Source organism: Mesoplodon densirostris, chromosome 13 (genome assembly GCF_025265405.1).
Source record: "Mesoplodon densirostris isolate mMesDen1 chromosome 13, mMesDen1 primary haplotype, whole genome shotgun sequence".
NCBI classification, from domain to species: Eukaryota; Metazoa; Chordata; class Mammalia; order Artiodactyla; family Ziphiidae; genus Mesoplodon; species Mesoplodon densirostris.
The window spans coordinates 14,717,014-14,735,956 of record NC_082673.1 but is presented as its reverse complement, the minus strand read 5'-3'; the positions used below and the strand labels follow the sequence as shown (position 1 = coordinate 14,735,956).

General features: G+C 42.8%; 1 protein-coding gene across 5 annotated transcripts in view; it reads right to left on the bottom strand.

The window, feature by feature from the left end:
* The window catches only part of SULF1 (sulfatase 1), a 164,197-nt gene that overhangs the window by 62,332 nt on the left and 82,922 nt on the right, over positions 1-18,943 (bottom strand). For all 5 annotated transcript variants that reach the window (XM_060115978.1, XM_060115974.1, XM_060115972.1 and 2 more), the window contains exons 3-4: positions 14,317-14,389; positions 13,780-14,009 (exon numbers count right to left, since the gene is read on the bottom strand). In XM_060115978.1, the coding sequence (XP_059971961.1) occupies positions 13,780-13,951 (172 nt within the window). In that variant the 5' untranslated portion in view covers positions 13,952-14,009; positions 14,317-14,389. The remainder of the gene's footprint in view (positions 1-13,779; positions 14,010-14,316; positions 14,390-18,943) is intronic.

Here is an 18,943-nt window from a genome sequence, read left to right as displayed (position 1 = left end):
AAAACACATTTCAGCTTCTCCTCTCCTTAATCACAAAGGGAAAAAAAAAAAGAAAAGCAGGTTTATCTGACCACTGAAGCTAGATTCCAAGGCCAGCAGCCCTTTGAAGATTATCAGAGGGCATCAAAACAGAGCATCAGAACTCCTAGCCCACCACACTCACACCATGCCACAGACACAGCAGAGATGACGAGATGGAATGTTTTCATCGTATGAAATAAAAGAGGGGAGAGATTTTCCAATTAAGTAAAAGTCCTTCCAAAATGCCTGTGTTTTTTGTTTTTTTTACTGGGGTACAGTTGCTTTACAATGCTGTGTCAGTTTCTGCTGTACAACAAAGTGAATCAACTATATGTATACATGTATCCTCTCCCTCTTGACCTCCCTCCCAGCCCCCCATCCCACCCATTTAGGTCACCACGGATCACTGAGTAGAGTTCCCTGTGCTGTACAGCAGGTTCCCACTAGCTATCTATTTTACACATGGGAGTGTATACATGTGGATCCGCATCTCCCAGTTCATCCCACCCCCCTTCCTCCCCACTGTGTCCACACGTCTGTTTTCTGTCTGTGTATCTGTTTCTGTGCCGAAAATTGGTTCATCTGCACCATTTTTCCAGATTCCACATACATGCGTTAATATACGATATTTGCTTTTCTCTTTCTAACTAACTTCACTCCGTATGACAGACTCTAGGTCCTTCCACGTCTCTACCAATGACCCAGTTTCATTCTTTTTTATGGCTGAATAATACTCCACTGCATATATGTGCCACATCTTCTTTATCCATTCATCTGTCGATGGACATTTAGGTTGCTTCCATGTCCTGGCTATTGTATTGTAAATAGTGCTGCAATGACCATTGGGATACATGTGTCTTTTTGAATTACGGTTTTCTCAGGGTATATGCCCAGGAGTGGGATTGCTGGGTCATATGGTAGTTCTATTTTTAGTTTTTTAAGGAACCTCCATACTCTTCTCCATAGTGGCTGTATGAATTTACATTCCCACCGACAGCGCAAGAGGGTTCCCTTTTCTCCACACCTTCTCCAGCATTTATTTTTTGTAGATTTTTTGATGACGACCATTCTGACCCGTGTGAGGTGACACCTCATTGTAGTTTTGGTTTGCAAAATGCCTGTGTTTAATTAAAAAAAGATCTTCAACGTAAGTTCGCATCCTCTAGCAAACTCACCACATACCTGCCAGTTTTTCTACCAGGATACTACGACCAGTTTATATTTTCACCTGTTTCCACGTCATTTAAAAAGATGGGCTGTTTGTTTGTGAAAGAGCTATGATTCTATCACATTCAAAAGTATCTGCATAGTAGTAAATTATGCCATTTGAACTGTAAAGGATGAAATTGTACATACGATTGCTGAGGAAGAAATAAAAACCTATTTCGATTATCCAGCCAAACATAGAGGCTGAAACCCATCCAAATACTGCAGGAAAAAAAAAAAGCTCAGGCCAGAATTCAATAGTCTTTTCAGAACCTGTCAAGAAATGCACTACAGGGCACTACAGCCAAGGCCATTGCATTTCAATCCTGGAGCCTCACATTTCTAACAGGTCCTACTTCTTCCAAAGAAAGGGAGAAAGGCTATGTAGCTTTCCAACAAGGAAGGAAATCGTAATGCAAACCAGGCAAGCATTCAGAGCAGAAAAGCGTGCAGCCATCCAAAAACCACAGTTTTTTTTTTTTACATACGAGCTCTTAACATTCACATGAAAACAGAAAAGATGGTTTCTAATTGGGTTTCCTTAGAGCTCCCTGAAACATGCTTCAGTTAGGAAGATTCCTAACTGCTTTTTCTCCCCTGGCTGTATTCAGAGGATCAAGCAACCTTTTTGCCATGTGGATAACATGCAGTGAGCACCCACTTCATGCTGAGCGTTCATTCTACTGACCTCGACTCTCTGGACTGATCCCCCCAAAGTGTAGCATTAACAAAAGAAATGGAAACTTCTCTCCTGCCTCTGATCTTCAGCAGTAAACTATCCAGATGAGAATTTACATATGAAAATTGCTTAGGGATATCTGCAAAGCAAGGTAGACGTGAGTGTGGATATAGCAGTAGCAGGACACATAAAGACAGCGGAGACCAGAGGCAATGTTTTATTTATTTACTTATTTTTTTAACGGTATGCGGGCCTCTCACTGTTGTGGTCTCTCCTGTTGCGGAGCACAGGCTCTGGACGCGCAGGCTCAGCGGCCATGGCTCACGGGCCCAGCCGCTCTGCGGCATGTGGGATCTTCCCGGACCGGGGCACGAACCCGCGTCCCCTGCATCGGCAGGCAGACTCTCAACCACTGCGCTACCAGGGAAGTCCAGAGGCAATGTTTAATAAGAGCTCTGCCACAGGAGATGAGGACAAATGGAAGGAAATGAGGAAGAAAAATATGGGATGGGCGAAGTGTATTGTGGGTAGCACGGGGAAGGTGGTATGCACGGTGCACTGGAGGTGGGAAGAAGGAAGTGATGAAAACGGCACGTGGATTTTCTGGAATGAAAACGAATATGAAGACTTCTCTTGATGAAATGGGCGGCAGATTTAGCCAATAGCTTGGAGGCTGGGCAGAGATATTTGGATTTGGCAGAATAGACAAAATAACGGCAGAGCAAGTTCTTTGTCAAAGGCATGAAGGACATGATAAGAAAGAAGCCTTTGAGAGGTGTTGCCATGGCAATGGAAGTATGTGCATTGCGGGGTAGGTGGGGAATAGGCTGGTCCATCAAGGGTATGGCCAAAAGGCTGCTGAACCCACCCGGCCATGGGATGATGAGAACTTGAACTGGGTTGTGCCTTTAAAATAGAAGGACTCTTAAGAAGCAGACCCAAGACATGTTGTAATGCATCAGAAGGCCGTGAGTTGACTCACAGTTCTCAGTCTGGGAAGAAAACTGGAAAAGTAATGCTTTCACTGTTACTCAAGAGGTAACTAACAAGAAATATGTCCTATAGAAGATCAAAGGAGTGCATTTTAGAAATGTTGTGTTTTATATTTGTGTTGGTCGATCACACAGGGGGAAAGAGCCTGGAGAAGATACATGAAATGAGACGCAGGAGTGGGGAGAGAGTTCGAGGTTGATGCCAAAGTCCATTCCCTTCTTACTCTTTCCTCTTTAGAAAACTGCAGTGATTACTTATGGTGATAGCTTGAATTTGGGGAAAACTCAGCAAACACTATTGACCAATTTTTATTGCCTAATAGTCTTTTCATGTCAAAAATGACTTCTCAGAGTTCCCTTAGGAGCCTAGCTGGACTCAAATTAAAAAGAAAAAAAAATGCAGCTGGAGGCCATCCTCCAAGGTCCCGAATCACAAAGCTGCAACCTCCAGTTTACAGATTTATTTGGACCACAGCACAGGATGGGAGGTGAAAATCTGATCTAAGGTCAAATAATCTACAAACTGGGGACTCAAACTCAGCCCCTTGCATCATAATTGCCCCAGCCAGGACTCTCCTCTCATTCTAAGTATCTCTCTTTTCTTCACTGACTGAGCTGGTTGTACCAAGGAACTAAAAAATCCCTGCTTCCAACCGGCCCACACGTCAAAGGGAACAATGAAGACATTTGGTCCCTGCAGGTACTGTGACCACGGTAGCACCACGGGCGGGGTTCCCGAATGTGAGGTTCCTGAATGTGGCTTCACGTTTCTCAGGAAGGAGAAGGTTCTGAGACAAAGCTTCTCCAACGTTAAATCACCTGGAGCCCATGTTAAATCCTAGACTTCTGGGTCCACCCTGAGATGCCGATTTAAGTAAGACCCGGGAAGGACCAGAGAATTTGCACTGCTAACAAGCTCCCTGAGGATGCTGGCGCGGCCCCTCCCCACTCCTGGAGAACTATTCGAGGCCTGACACGGAACCAGGGAAGCCTCGAGCTGGAAGAGACTTTAGTGGGTGCCTCATTTTAAGTGATCTAAGTGGCTTCGACCGCTTCCAAGGCTGTAAGGTGGGCAGAGAGGAAGAGGAAGCACTGATTTCATACTTTTACTCTCATGGATTTTCTACTTCACTCCCACTTCTAAGTGTAGCAACTCACTGAACCCCGACAATAGCCTTCCATAGCGGGTGCTACTGTTTATTATTCTCATATCAAGGATGATAAAGCTGAGGAGCAAAAGGGTTAAACAACGTGCTTAGGGCCACACAGACCCTAAGCAGCAGAGCCCACATGCAAAGGCAGGCAGTCTGCTCAGGGACTGCGCTCTTAAGCTGCATCTAGGCTGAGTCCCGGCTGTGACATTGATGTTCTCAAGACTGAGACACAGAAATGATGTCTGCTTGGAGTCAGGATATGTCTCCTTTTCTGTAATCTCATATCTTGCTTTATCCGGCCTCTTAGGGGAGATACTAACAGACACTGAAGCCTGTCTCCTGCCCTCTTAGGGGCTGAAGGGATTAAAGTAGCTTGGGCCCAGGTCGAGGTGAGTGGGCTGCAGGCGTGTCTGTCTTCAGAAGCCGACAGTCACACTGGTATTCACTGCTGCCTCTGCTCTCGGATTCCCTGCGTAGACACAGATGATGGAGCACAGGAATCATATACCTCTTCCCTCTGCCGCGTCACTGCACTCCAACAAGGTAAGCGAAAAACTCCTTCTTCTCTTTTAGGGCTGTGCAATGATTCATGTCAGCCAACAACACTGCCTCGTCCTGCTGCTACAGCCACTATGATTGCACCATTGATGTTTCACTGGGAAACTACCAAACACTATTCTGCATAAAGCAACTCATAATTATGCATTTCCAGCTTGAGAGCAGTGGCTGGGACCATGTTGTCTCCTATGGCTGGAAGGTCTCAGTTTTGTTTTAAGCTGAAGCTCCCGACTTCTTGGGGTTTCAGGCTTTTGGTGCCTAAAATGCAACTCGTGTTGATTCTTAGTTCTCAGAACAATTATTTCATAGGAATGACATGAAGCTTAAGGCTAAAGAATCATACCAAGATTCCCAAAGCAGGGCTTAGGAGAGTGAGCACGAGAAGAGAAAGAGCCCTGGATTTGGACTTGGGGGGAAACATCTGGGTGTTTGTCACAGATGAGCTTGAACGAGCCATTTACCCTCTTTTGGTTTGTGTTTCTCAGCTGTAAAATGGAGCTAATGATAGCTCCCCGGACTAGTTAGCAGGGCTGTTGAGCAAATGGCGTGAGCTGTGATTTTACTTTGTCATCACCTCAGCCCCAATGTGTTTCCTTTACTCTGCCTTTTCCATCTCCCTATCTGTAATCACATCTGAATTCCAAACTAAGGTAAGAATACAGAGGTTGCCGATAGACTGAACTTTCGTGTCCTTCCAAAATGTATAGGTTGAAACCTAACACCCAAGGTGATGGTATTAGGAGGTGGGGCTTTGGGAGGTGATTAGATCATGAGGGTGGAGCCCTCATGAATGGGATTAGTGCCCTTATAAAAGGGGCCCCAGAGGGTTCCCTTGCCCCTTTCTCCATGTGAGGACACAGTGACAAGAGAGCCACCTATGAACCAAGAAGTGGGTCCTCACCCCACACTGAATCTCCTGGAGCCTTGATCTTGGACTTTTCAGCCTCCAGAGCTGTGAGAAGTAATTACCTGATAAACATCTGTTGTTTATAAGTCACTAAGCCACCCAGTCTATGGTATTTGGTTAGGGCAGTCCTCACGGACTAAGACAGAGGTCAACTGCTTTGTCTATGCTTCAAGACATAAAATGTTAATGCTGGCTTAGAGATATCAGTTCCCCTCCACCCGTCACACACTGTTCCCCACGCCCCTCTTAAGCAAGAAGCCTGACTTCATTATCATTTAAAATTGTCCTGGGAGGTGGAAGCCTGACAGGGATGTTATGAAGTGACCGTAATTAAGTCCAGTAGCTGGCATCGGGGCACTGCTGACTGGGATGGCTTGAGGACAGCGAAGGCCCAGGCCACAGCTGAATCTTGGGGCTGCCAAGAACAGCTCTCCCAGCACCAGAGTTCCAGGTCGGGACTGGGGACATCTGCCATTCACTCTTGCAGGGGTGGGGATGCTCGGACAGCAACTGGCTGTGGACCAGGATGCCTGCTAGCTCAGCGGTGACCGAAACAGGAGAAGTGGCACTCTTTGGGAATGCTGCAAGATCCACCAGGTTTGCAATTCTGGTGGAGTTAAAAATCAAGGCTCCACGAATGGTCCTTTGAGGGGGTATGTGCTAGGTTACTGGGACTAGACAGAGCCATAGCAAGGAATTTAAATCATTCTACAGGCTTCAACTCATTTATTCCCAAATCACATGTGTGAAAAAAGGTCAGGAGGGAGAAAATGTCCCACTAATCGGAATGACTTTACCAAAATCACACAGAGAGCCTGGATTACTTCACATACATGTTAAACTTTACAACAAAGCTTTGCCTTTCCTGATTCAAATATCTTAGCATTTGATTATTCAATATTTCGTACTATCAAGCATTAACATTTTCATCGAGGCTGTTCATCATGTCCAGAAAAACTCACAAAACCAGAAATTCAATAATAAATTTTGTCATCATCATCCTTTAAGGAAGTCCCAGATATGCGGCATTCATACACACCTGGCTTCATAGAGCGACACACCTCCATGTGAATTGCAACAATTCATGGTTTGATGAGTGATAATGACAAGCAAACACAACTCACTAAATGTGCAGGGTTGTTTCTAGATGCCACTGTTTTATGATGGGGTAAGGTTAATGATTTAAATATATAAATGGCCTGTGCTAAAGCACATCCCTGCTATTTTCCTATGCCAACAGTTAAGTATGGAACCTTAAACAGTGATATTTCCCATATTAAAAATGGCTTTATTGATTTATTGAAAATTTTAATTCTGAAAGCATTAAAAAGATAACGTGATCACACAGTATACCTTTTTCTACTAAAACTATGAAATTGGTAGGAAAGAAAAAACAGATGTTTCAGCTAAAACCAGAGGAGGGAAAACAAGTTGGGGGAAGAAGGGACCAAGAAGCAGATAATAAATCTGTTTGGCACGTTTCCAGGTCACTAGGACTCATTAGTTTTTCCCCTAAAGAGCTAAAGGCCATTAAAAGTAGAGACCAGTTTTTTTAGGGGAATGGAAGTAAAAATGCCTACAGGCTAGACAGAGAAGGTAGGCAGGTACAAGAAAAATCACAGAGTTTTCGTCTTTCCAGTTTTCTACGTTTGATAGAGATGTGGGTATACAAAACTTTCCCCTGACTATAAGAAAATCAGCAGGATGGGCATGATGGCAAGTAGCAAGTGCTCCTTGGCCTAAGTGTTGGGGAGCAGTGGAGAGTGGTGGGGGCCGTGAGGGTCTCGAGAGGACACGCCCCACCTAATGGGGGCAGCTTTGACTCCTCTTCAAGCATTTAACTGAAGGCTGCCTCATGGGAATGTAAGCCCTCATTCTTCTGAACTTTCAAGAAAAGTCGGAATCTAGATTTTTTTTCTTTTTATGTAAAATCACCTGATCTTTTAAAATGTTGCCTTGATTTTAAAAAGTGTGCTTGGTCAAGCCAAACACATCTGTGGGCTAGCTCTGGACTGTAGATCCCATTTGTGACCTCTGCTTTAGACAAAGTGTTTCCATGTATTTAAGATTTCTTAATTCTCCTTATGATCTAAGAGAAGCATTGGGTCAGCGTTACTGAGATGTTAGCACCAGTCCAATTTCCTAAGAATTTAAGAAATGCCACATTGAGCCAGATCAATGTTCTAATCGGCTCATTATTTTGTTTCTCAGAGTGGCACCCAGGGACCATTTGGGAAAGATTTAGAGCTTAATCTCTTTGACTCTAGTCTCAGAAAGTTAGGGGAGTCCCACGAGCATTTCTGATTTTCTTCTTTTTGATTTGTAAAATATTTTCAAGTGCAGGGAAAAATAGAATAAATAACACGTCTCCTAGCTTTGTCAAAGCTTAACATTTGATCATAGTTGCTTCAGATATATATTTTAAATTTTAAAATGAAATAGGGATACTGCTGATGTTCTTGGTTACCACTCCTTCCCCAGATGGTAACCATCATCCCAAACTTCATATTAATCATGTCCATTTGTGTTTTACTAGCTTAAAAAACCCCCATAATTCGAAAATATACATGTACCCCAATGTTCATAGCAGCATTATATACAATAGCCAAGACATGGAAGCAACCTAAGTGCCCATCAACAGACAACAGAATTAAGAAGATGTGATACTGGGAATTCCCTGGCAGTCCAGTGGTTAGGACTCCATGCTTTCACTGCGAAGGGCGCAGGTTCAGTCCCTGGTTGGGGAACTAAGATCCCACGAGCCGTGTGGCATGGCCAAAAACAAAAAATAAAAAATAGATAAAATAAAATCAATCATACATTATTTTTAAAAAAGAAGATGTGGTACATATATATACAATGGAATATACTCAGTCATAAAAAAGAATGAAATAATGCCATTTGCAGCAACATGGATGGACCTAGAGATTATCATACTAAGTGAAGTAAATCAGAGAGAGGAAGACAAATATCATGATATCACTTATACGTGTAATCTCAAATATGATACAAATGATCTTATTTACAAAACAGAAATGGACTCACAGACATAGAAAACAAACACAGTTATCAAAGAGGAAAGGAGGGGGAGGGATAAATTAAGAGTTTGGGATTAACATATACACACCACTATATATAAAATAGATAACTAACAAGGACCTACTGTATAGTGCAGGGAACTATACTCAATATTTTGTAATAACTTATAAGGGAAAAGAATCTGAAAAAATATATATATATATGTATGTATAACTGAAACACTTTGCTGTACATCTGAAACTAACAGAATATTGTAAATTAACTATACTTCAATTTTTTAAAAAAAGGTGTAAATCTCCACCCATTAACTTCGACTATTTACAAGTAGAGGCATAACCTGAACCACTTCTCAAGTTGTGGAAAAAGCAAATCCAGAAGTACAGGAACCGTTGGTTAAATTACTTAATCTTTCCATGGATCAAGTGTTCTCCTGGGATAATGATCTTTGTCCTACCCACCCAACTTGGGTGGGATGACAATGAAATGCAATAATGAGAATAAATGTTCTTTGGAAAAAGATAAAGTGTTATCCACATATGAGGTTCTAGCACTTTTATTAGTAAATTCCTCATGTGTTTCACTCCTTTCACAAAGGACTAGTTTACTTTATTTGTCCTCAGAGTTGAGGGAGGGGCCCCAGTCCTACTTAATAAGAGCTTTCCTTCTCAGCTTGTTTCATAAACTTGGATTACAATCCTTCTTAGCCTTTGTCTTTCCAGACAAAGAGATACAATTGTTTTATTCTTTCCCAAAAGGAAAAGTATTCTATTACAATTTTTGTAGTTGTTTTCCTAAGCCTTTTCTAAGTTTGTTATATCCTTCTGGAGGCACAGAAGCCAAAATGCCTGCGGTGTTACAGGTGCAAAAGTTTTGCTTAGGTGAAGATTTATTCAATATTTGGCAAACATAATCACATGTAAGTAAAAAATCAAACCAAAACAAACCATGTCAAAACCACAATTAGAGAACATCTCACACCCATTAGGATGGCTATTATCAAAAAACCAGCAAACAGCAAATATTGTCAAGAATGTGGAGAAACTGGAACCCCTATGTACTGTTGGTGGGAATGGACAATGGTGCAGTCGCTATGAAAACAGTATTGCAGTTCCTCAAAAAATTAAAAATAGAATTATCTAATGATCTAGCAACTCCATTTCTGGGTATATACCCCCAAAGAATTGAAAGCAGCGTCTCAAAGAGACATTTATACACCTATGTTCATAGTAGCATTATTCACAATAATCAAGAAGCAGAAGCAACACTAACGTCTAACAAGAGATCAATGGTTAAACATAGGGTGGGGTCTTCCCTGGTGGTGCAGTGGTTAAGAATCCGCCTGCCAACGCAGGGGACATGGGTTCGAGCCCTGGTCCGGGAGGATTCCCACGTGCCGTGGAGCCACTGAGCCCGTGCGCCACAACTACTGAGCCCGTGAGCCACAACTACTGAAGCCTGCGTGCCTGAAGCCCGTGCTCTGCAACAAGAGAAGCCACCACAATGAGAAGCCCATGCACCACAGCTGGAGAAAGCCCGTGTGCAGCAAGACCCAACGTAGCCAAAAATAAATAAATTTATTAAAAAAAAAGAGGGATTAAAAAAAAGAACAACATAGGGTGGATATACATATAATGGAATATTATTTAACCTTCAAAAGGAAGGAAATTCTGAGACATGTTACAACACAGATGAACAGTGAGGAAGGACATTATGCTAAGTGAAATAAGCCAGTCACAAAAAGACAAATACTCTATGATTCCACTTATATGAAGTATGCAGAGCAGTCAAGTTCATAGAGACAGAAAGTAGAATGGTGATTGCCAAGGGCTGGGGGTTTAGGGAGTTACTGTTTAATAGGTATAGAGTTTTAATTTTATAGAATGAAAAAAGTTTTGGAGATTGGTTGCACAACAATGTGAATGTACTTAACACTATTGAATTGTACACTTAAAAATGGTTAAGATGAGGACTTCCCTGGTGGCACAGGGAAGGTGGTTAAGTATCTGCCTGCCAATGCAGAGGAAACGAGTTCGATCCCTGGTCCAGGAAGACCCCACATTCCACGGAGCAACTGAGCCCGTGCGCCACAATTACTGAGCCCGCATGTTGCAACGACTGAAGCCCGCGCGCCTAGAGCCCGTGCTCCGCAACAAGAGAAGCCACCGCAATGAGAAGCCCGCCCACTGTAACGAAGAGTAGCCCCCACTCGCCGCAACTACAGAAAGCCCGCACGCAGCAATGAAGATGGAACGCAGCCAAAGGAAAAAAAAATTGGTTAAGATGATTAAAAAAACACAAAAGCCAACTAAAGTCTACAGCAGTTAAGGGTCAAGAAAGATTATGAGAACATTACAATCGGCCAGGCAAAAGTCTCCATCAAACTGTACCCACTACCAAGAGCATAATTGTTCTGCTGAGAAAAGAAGGCTTCTCTAAATTTTTACCCATGGTTCACAGTGGTTCATCATCAACTTGTTCTGCCAGTAGGATAACAAGACCCATCTAGCTGTTATCTCGGAACCTAGGGCGTGACCATGTATTTACAGGTTGTTTTAGGAAGGGCTCAATAAATATTTGTTGAAGGACGGATTGAGGGAAGGAATCATGGTTAAATGAGTAGCTGTGGAGACCCAGCCCTAACACAGGTCCTGAGTTTACCATTTCCTAGCTCATCACAGCCTATGCGACTTCTCTAAGCCTCATTTATCTTAAGTATAAACTGAAGAGAGTAATAGTAACCACTTCATAGAGTGACTGTGATGATTAAATGAATGAATGCTTAGCCTGGTATCTGGGTAGGAAATCAAGGAAGGAAGTAAAGGCAAGGCAAACATGTAGGAAAGAGCTGGGCTGATTGAACCTGGCCTACGACTCTTCACCATTATATCCATGTGCTTCCACTGGAAGCCAGTGTTTAATAACTGCTTAATAAATATTTACTGAATGAATTAACTATAGGATAAGGATGAAATTTTGAACTCTTAAAAATACACTGATCAAACAATTCCTTAATTTATTTTAAAGACAAGGGTTGTATATCAAAGAGGTAGATCATGACGGATACTTGCATTCATTTCTGGGCATTGTATTATTCAGGCCCCTGTGGGTCCATTTCCAGTTTACTGAGCACCTACTAGATTCCCAGCACAGTCCCAGCATCAGGACTGCAACATCAATAAAACACTACCCTGCCCTCTAGTTGCTCTCAGTTAAGTGGAAGAGACAGGTATGGAAGCACATGGTGAATTTAGGGTCATACGCTGGAGGCAGGTCCAAGGTGGTGCAAAGGAAAGTTCCCTCCACCCTGCTGGGCAGCAGGATCGTTTTGGTAAAGGAAGACCCCCCGAGGGGAAAGCATCTGGACTGGGTCACGAAGAATAGGTAGGGCTTCGCCAGGTGGAAAAATGGGGAAAGGGCAGAGGGGATGAGAGGTACAAAGGCATGAAATATAGGTGAGGGAGATGAAACCACCAGACGCCTTCAGGGAAGTGTAAGCTGTTTCCATGAAGCACAGAGCAAAAGTGAGGGAAAGGGAAATAGCCTTACAGAAATAGGTAGGGACAGATGCCCGGCGCTCATCAGCCTGCAGAGGGGAGGGGCTTAATCCTCTTGGTAAAGGAACCCTGTGGAGGGTTTTAAGCAGCAGAGACCTGATCAGATACTTGCAGGAAATGAAGAACAGGTAGGAGGGGCCAAGACTAGAGGGCACAGGTCACGTGACCAACCTGTTAGGGAAAAACTGGGAGAGAAGAGAATGGCTTCACTGTAAAGGATGGATATGAGAGATGCTAAGGGAGGTGAATTCAAAGGTCTTCACTTTACTTGCCCTGTAGGTGAATGAAAACGTAAACCACCAGCCACATACATACTAAAGTCATACCTGCAAGACTTTTCATTTTGGCATGATGCCTGAAAATCCATGGTCTTGCTTAAGCAATTAAGAGAGAGGGACTTCCCTGGTGGCGCAGTGGTTGAGATTCTGCACTCCCAGTGCAGGGGGCCCAGGTTCAATCCCTGCTCAGGGAACTAGATCCCACATGCATGCCGCAACTAAGAGTTCGCGTGCCACAACTAAGGAGCCCGCCAGCCGCAACTAAGACCCGGCGCAACCAAATAATAAAAATTTAAAAATAAGCAATTAAGTGAGAGGCAACAGACTCTGCAAGTCACCTCCAGCAATCATTACCTCTGCTGGCTTTTAGTGCCTTTGTTTCCAGCTGAACCCAAAGAGTTCACTTTTGGGGATTCCAGGGTTTGGTTTCCAATTGGAAATCAAAGTCCCTATCCCTGTGGATCAAATTCCAGCCTGGAGGGGTTTATCCTCAAAAACCCTAGCCAGAGGAGCTCTGGAAAGAAGCCCAGGGTGTTCTGCTGGCAGGAAGTCTAAAAGCTACTAGCCACGGTCAAGTTCAGCGTGATGGATAAGCCTAGCTGAGCGATTCCTGAGAGCAAGGAATCGTGTCCAGGAATGGAAATGAGTGGTGGTGACAGCTTGTAAGGGCAAGCTTTTCATTTGTCCTAGGTACCCTAGAAGAACTTGACCCTAAGCTTATGGGCAAGACCATAGGGCTGGGCCATTAAAGAAAGTGAGGTGAGAAACCACATCAGGTGACACAGAAGCTAAGCTGAAACACCAGATGTTGGCAGGCTTTCTAAGTGCTCTAGAATTAACCCAGGTGAGCGAATTCTTCAGAAAAGCATCCTGTCTAAGGTGGTAGCAGTGAATTACTACCGGGAGGATGTGCAATCCTAACAATCACAAGCTGTGAATAAAGCAATCACCTTAATAATAATGACCATCGACAAGTGCTTTTTGTATCCACCTACGTTCATACGCATTGCAGAGAACTGCAGTCATAATCTCATACTCTTTGAAACAAATTTGCCCAAATACTTTGAAAAGTTCTGGACCAAGAGTTTTCCAAGGCGCACGATCCAACCCTTGATCCAACCCTTCTACAGTCTCGTGCTTCCTCTCGCCTGCCATCCTCCCATCCTCCCACCCCACCCCCAGCTTCAAAACCCTAAGATCAGAAGAGTCAAGTTGAAACACAAACCAAATGCTTTATCATTAATACGAGTACATTGTATAACCTAGGGTGTTGGTTCAGATACTACCATTATGTGCCAAGCCCCCAAAAGTTAACTGACTGTTACTGATAATGCAAGCCAGCAAATCATCTGAGCGAAAGAGACCAACGAGTCACAAACCCAGTGCCTCACCCAGCTCCACGTCTTGATCATCAGTGAGCACAAGAATGATGTTGGGTCGGATGTTTTTTCGCTCCTGCTGTATCCGGCCTCTGAACCTCGGGGATCTGATGGTTGAACCGAGGCTCCCCAGCAGCTGTGTGCCCAGCACAGCCAAAACTAGAGCACAGCAAGAATACTTCATTGTGCTTGGTCCAATGTCACAAAACTGACAAAATGTCTGTCTCCTGGTTCCTGCAGCTCTGGGCAGTCAGAGAGAAAGGGAGAGCGAGAGACAAAAATGAAATCCAAACCCCAGACACAGGTGCAGAAAAAGGACTACAACTCAGTGAGAACTGGCACATAAACTGGCAGAGAAAGGGCTGCCCATGAGACAGAAGCGGCAAACCCTACCAGGCGTCAGGTCGTTTTTTTAAGCGCTTGATTATTTTGCAAATTCACTTTTGTCCTTTATTCTCATTCCAACTTTTCCGATTTCAAAATTCATTGCCCAAATAGAATTTCCAACACAGAGCTCAGATGTAAAAGCTTTCTGACAAGAGCTAATACCTTGAATTAGGTATCCTGGTTGAATAATCAATTGCTATACTCAGAGGTATTCAGGACATCTGCAGATGGGGTCCTGGAAGGGGGAGAAAAAATACAAAAGGAAACGTCAGTCAAGGATTTTGACACAGATTTTTGGTCTGAAAGAGTCTTTTGAAACAGCATAAATATATATGTGTAGATCTGATTTATATATTATATTTATATAAGTATAATAAATATAAATGTAATATATAAATCATATTTATACAAATATATTGATACAATTTTTAAAATCTGTACTCCAAAAGGGAGAAACAGAAGGAAACAACATTCAGAACTGCTAACAAATGACAAGACTAATACCTTCATTTCATAATCAGAAATATGGTGATCTGGGTATCATCCCTGCTCACACTTGAATGGTACTTTAAACATCCCCAAGAAAACAAATGACTGATAAGGAAGAACCAGCAGTGACTGTGAAACCACAGTGCACTGGAGTGTTTGCATCTGGGGAGCGTTAACTCACCTGCGTACAATATTGAGTATTTATCAAGCAGAATGAAACGCAAAGCTGTCATTTGTCATCTGCATGATGTCACTCACTGCCCAGGAGAGTTCTTTTTGCTGACAAAGACTTCATAGTAAGTGGCTGGGAGGGCCACCTTTCCCAGCCTCCGAAAAGCTCCTAACTGTCCTTCATCAATCACCGGGGGAAGGGATGCTTCCTCCCGGCTGGGCTGGTCCCTCAGCCCAGCCCTCGTCCCCAGCGCATCGGCGCCTAAGGGGACACAGCCCTCCTCCGACTGTCAGCACCAGCTTCACTACTGTCCAGAGCCGGTGCAGCGCCGCTAGCACTGAGGTTTGGCTTTGCCGCAGCAGATCTCAACCTGCAAGGCAACATGATTGAGGGGCTCCGAGGCTGGAGGTTAGAGGCGACCCTTCCACCTTAAAAAAATCAAATCAAATCAACTCTGGAGGGGAGCACTGTGAAATCTTTGCAAATCTGCACAGGAGGAGACTTTGGAAAGGGTTGGGAAAATGCCCCTTTCACTTTAGAACGCTAACCTGCTGAAAGCTGTTCTCTTGGACTTCCGAAAGGTAGCAAAGGGCTCATTAAAAAAAACAAAAAACCACCATCTTTCTCTTGAATGTCATGAGGGAGCATCTGAATGGGAATTTCGACTGCCCTAAAATTAATCAGATAGCAGCCCGCTCCAGCAGCCACTCAGTCCCCACACACCTGAGGGTCTGTATTTTGATGCTCAACAATAAACGGGTATCAGATAAGTAAGCATCGCGAATGAAGCGTGAGGACTGCAAAGCAGAAGGAAAGGGACGTCATCGCTCCCTTCCGCGCCTTAAGTTCTGGAGGGTGACATGGGGCAGCGAAAGAAGAATGAAGCAAGACGGTGCACCGTTTCCCCCTGCCATACACATTATTGTGTTTTACACAAATACACACGCCCCTATTATTTCAAACTTCATGCGCTGTTTTGTAAATAGTTCTAATGCTTTTTACTTTGCAGCCTGTAATTATTCTTTGGGACGGAAGACGGGAGGGAGAGAGAGAGAGAAAGACTCAGTAAGAACTACGTTTTAAAACAAAAATCCAGTGTCTGCAGCAAGGCAGTCCCGACCACATGATCTGCAGAGCAAAAAGCGAGCCACCTCCGACTGATCCTGTGGCTTGAGAAAGTCAATACGTACGGTTTGGCGTGTGGTTTGTTTTTTGTTTGGTAATAACTCGGCGTTATTTCAGTGATTGCAGGGCCTTCTGAACACTGAAAGCCCGCAATTGTTCCGTCCTGACTCTTGGGTTTCTGGGCATTTGTTTTAAATCATGAGAAAACTGATACAAGCATGAAAGGGTGGGAAAGCAAAAGAAACGAGTGAAACAATGGCTTTCTCCCCCAGGGCGTGCATTAACCTAAGAGTTAAATACAGAAATTTCTTAGGGGGTTGGTCCTTGAAGTAGCAAAACTTTGCCCACCTCTCAAAGCCGGCGACGTTGTGTGAAGAGAGAGTCAGCAGGGTCTCTTGCATCCGCTATGGTTTAAACTAACCTCTGCTGACAATGGTGACCCAGAAAATACAGTCAGACTCACTGTATGGAGTGAACAGCAGCGCTTGGTTTGAGTAATCAGTCACACGTGCAACTGAAAATTCTTGACTATTAAGATGCTGATAACATTCCCTGGAACCCCAGGGTTGTTCTTTTCTTTATCGTATTTACTTTACTTCTTCCTTTAGGAAAAAGAAAATTAGCCTTAATGGTACCTTGTATAACCTACATGGAAAATCATTTCCTAATAAAGAAAAGGGACAGCAGAGAAGATGCACGTTTTACCTATAAAGTAACTTTTCTCTCTGGACAGTTAAAGGTGCAGAAGAGACCTACATTTATTTTTTCTGCCACAATTTATTACCGATTCAGGGGATTCATATGTAAAAGCTGAGAAATTGAGTGGTAAAGAAAATGGAACTTTCAGACAGGTCTGGCCAGCAGGAGCGCTCCCTTTACTAAAACACACAAAACACACAACTCCGAAGAAAAGTGCAAACAGACAATTCTTTATTCAAATATGACCTTTTAGAACCTGTCATCCTCTCACTGCCTGGTTTCCAGCTCCAGAAGGAAAAGGAGAAAAAAAACCTGACAGACAAAATGCAGACCTCAACAAAGGAGACAAGGATGCAATGTTTGAATTGGATACTTTGTGGCAGACGACAAGTGTCCTTAGAGACTAACAACTTGTCTTGAGAAATAGTTGAAAATGGGAGAAATGTCAAAAGAGGTTTTTCTCACACATGGAAAGCGAGCTTGAGGAACGGTTGCTGTATTCACGAATCAGGACCAGAACACAAGATGCCTATTCTTCAAGCTCTAAAGTGAAAACACCAATTGTAGCTATGGCCAATTGGTGGGGAAAGTTTACAACACTTTGTTTGGGGCAGTCAAGCCAACTATAAATGTGACATTAAAAGTTTCAAGTCACATATAAAAGAAAGAAAAGACTGGGAAGCCTTCAAGCCAACTGGACAGAAAGTCTAGTTCACATATGCTTGTCCAGCAAAGCCCCACACTAAATCAAAGCCCTTGTTGCCCCAGTAGGTTTAAGGGGGGGGGGTCTCTGTCTTCAATAAGCCTCCCTTTGTCTGGGCAGCTGGTGCCGAGGTAAAGGGGATGGTGGCCATATGCTTGTCCACCACTGTGGTTGTCAAGGCGTAATCTGGGACTTTGGGGGGACCCTGAGATCCTTGTGGGTGGAGTCCACAAGACCAGAACTATTATGAAGAATACTGACACTCTATTTCCCTTTTTCACTTCGTTGACATTTGCACTGATGATCTAAGAGCAATGGTGGGTAAAGCTGCTTTTGTATGAACGAAGGGAGCATCACATACAGTTAAAAAAAAAACAGTTTCACTCAAGATGAAGCAGTAAAATGATTAATTTGATTAAACCTTGACCCTTGAATGCACATCTTTTCTTTGAAGTTTTCTGTTTTATGAGAGAGAAGGGACACGTAAAACCCTTTGCAGCCTATGGAGGTGTGATGCTTGTTGAGGGAAAGCACTCCTGGGACTGAGTTGCCAGGTGAACTAGACACATCTTTTTTTCTCTGGTTTTGCTCAAACGCTATTTTTAGTTGAAAGAATTACTTGGACTTGGATTTTTGGTAGACATTTTCTCGAGTCGAGAATGAAATAAGACTGTCATTTCAAGGAAAGCAACTGATGGTATTTGTCGTGTTTGTTGCCAATGACAGAAATCTAGCTTTCAAGTCAAAAGCAGAATTCTGGAAAACTTGTATCTGCCACTGTGAGCTTGGCAGCTTTCCAATATGTAAAACCTTTCTGAAGACACTGATGTTGATATTAACGAACGTTATTTTATGGTACTGTAAAATGAAATGTGTCAACACTTAGACTATTTGCATAATTCAATGAACCAATGTTTCCCAAATGACCAAATACAATGTTACAAAATCACACATGTGTAAAAAAAATTCATTCAAAGTGCAAGATGACCATTGGATTTTAATGTAACAGAGTAGGAAAAGCTCATTGATATGGTTTCAGATTTCTCACTACACCTAACCTTTAGGAATCACCACTTGTCAAGTTTTGGTATAGCATCAAAGAAGATCTACAAGTATCTCAGAAAAGCTCTTGAAATACTTCTTTTCCAACTATTTATCCATGTGAGGCTGAACTTTATTCCTATACCTCAACCAAAACAATATATTTCAACAGATTGAATGCAGAAGCAGATATAAGAATCCAGTTCTCTTTTATTCAGATAAATATTAGATTTGCAAAAATGTAAAACGTGCCACTTTAGTCACCAATTTTTTTGGTTTGGAAAATATAGCTATTTTTCATAAAATAGTATATATCATTTAACACATAGATTTATTGTTTTTTAATTAATACTTTAAAAAATTCTCAGTTTGAATTTCTAAGTATCAATAGCTAAAATCCCCATAAACACAAGCTTAATAATATAAAAGGATAAAAACACAATTTCAGTAATATAAAGGGATTCCAAGCCCAAAGAATTTGAGAATTACTGGCCTAGAGTATATTTGGTTCCATAGTTAAGTCTGGCCTTTCACCTCTAAGGCTACAGATTTGGTCCTAG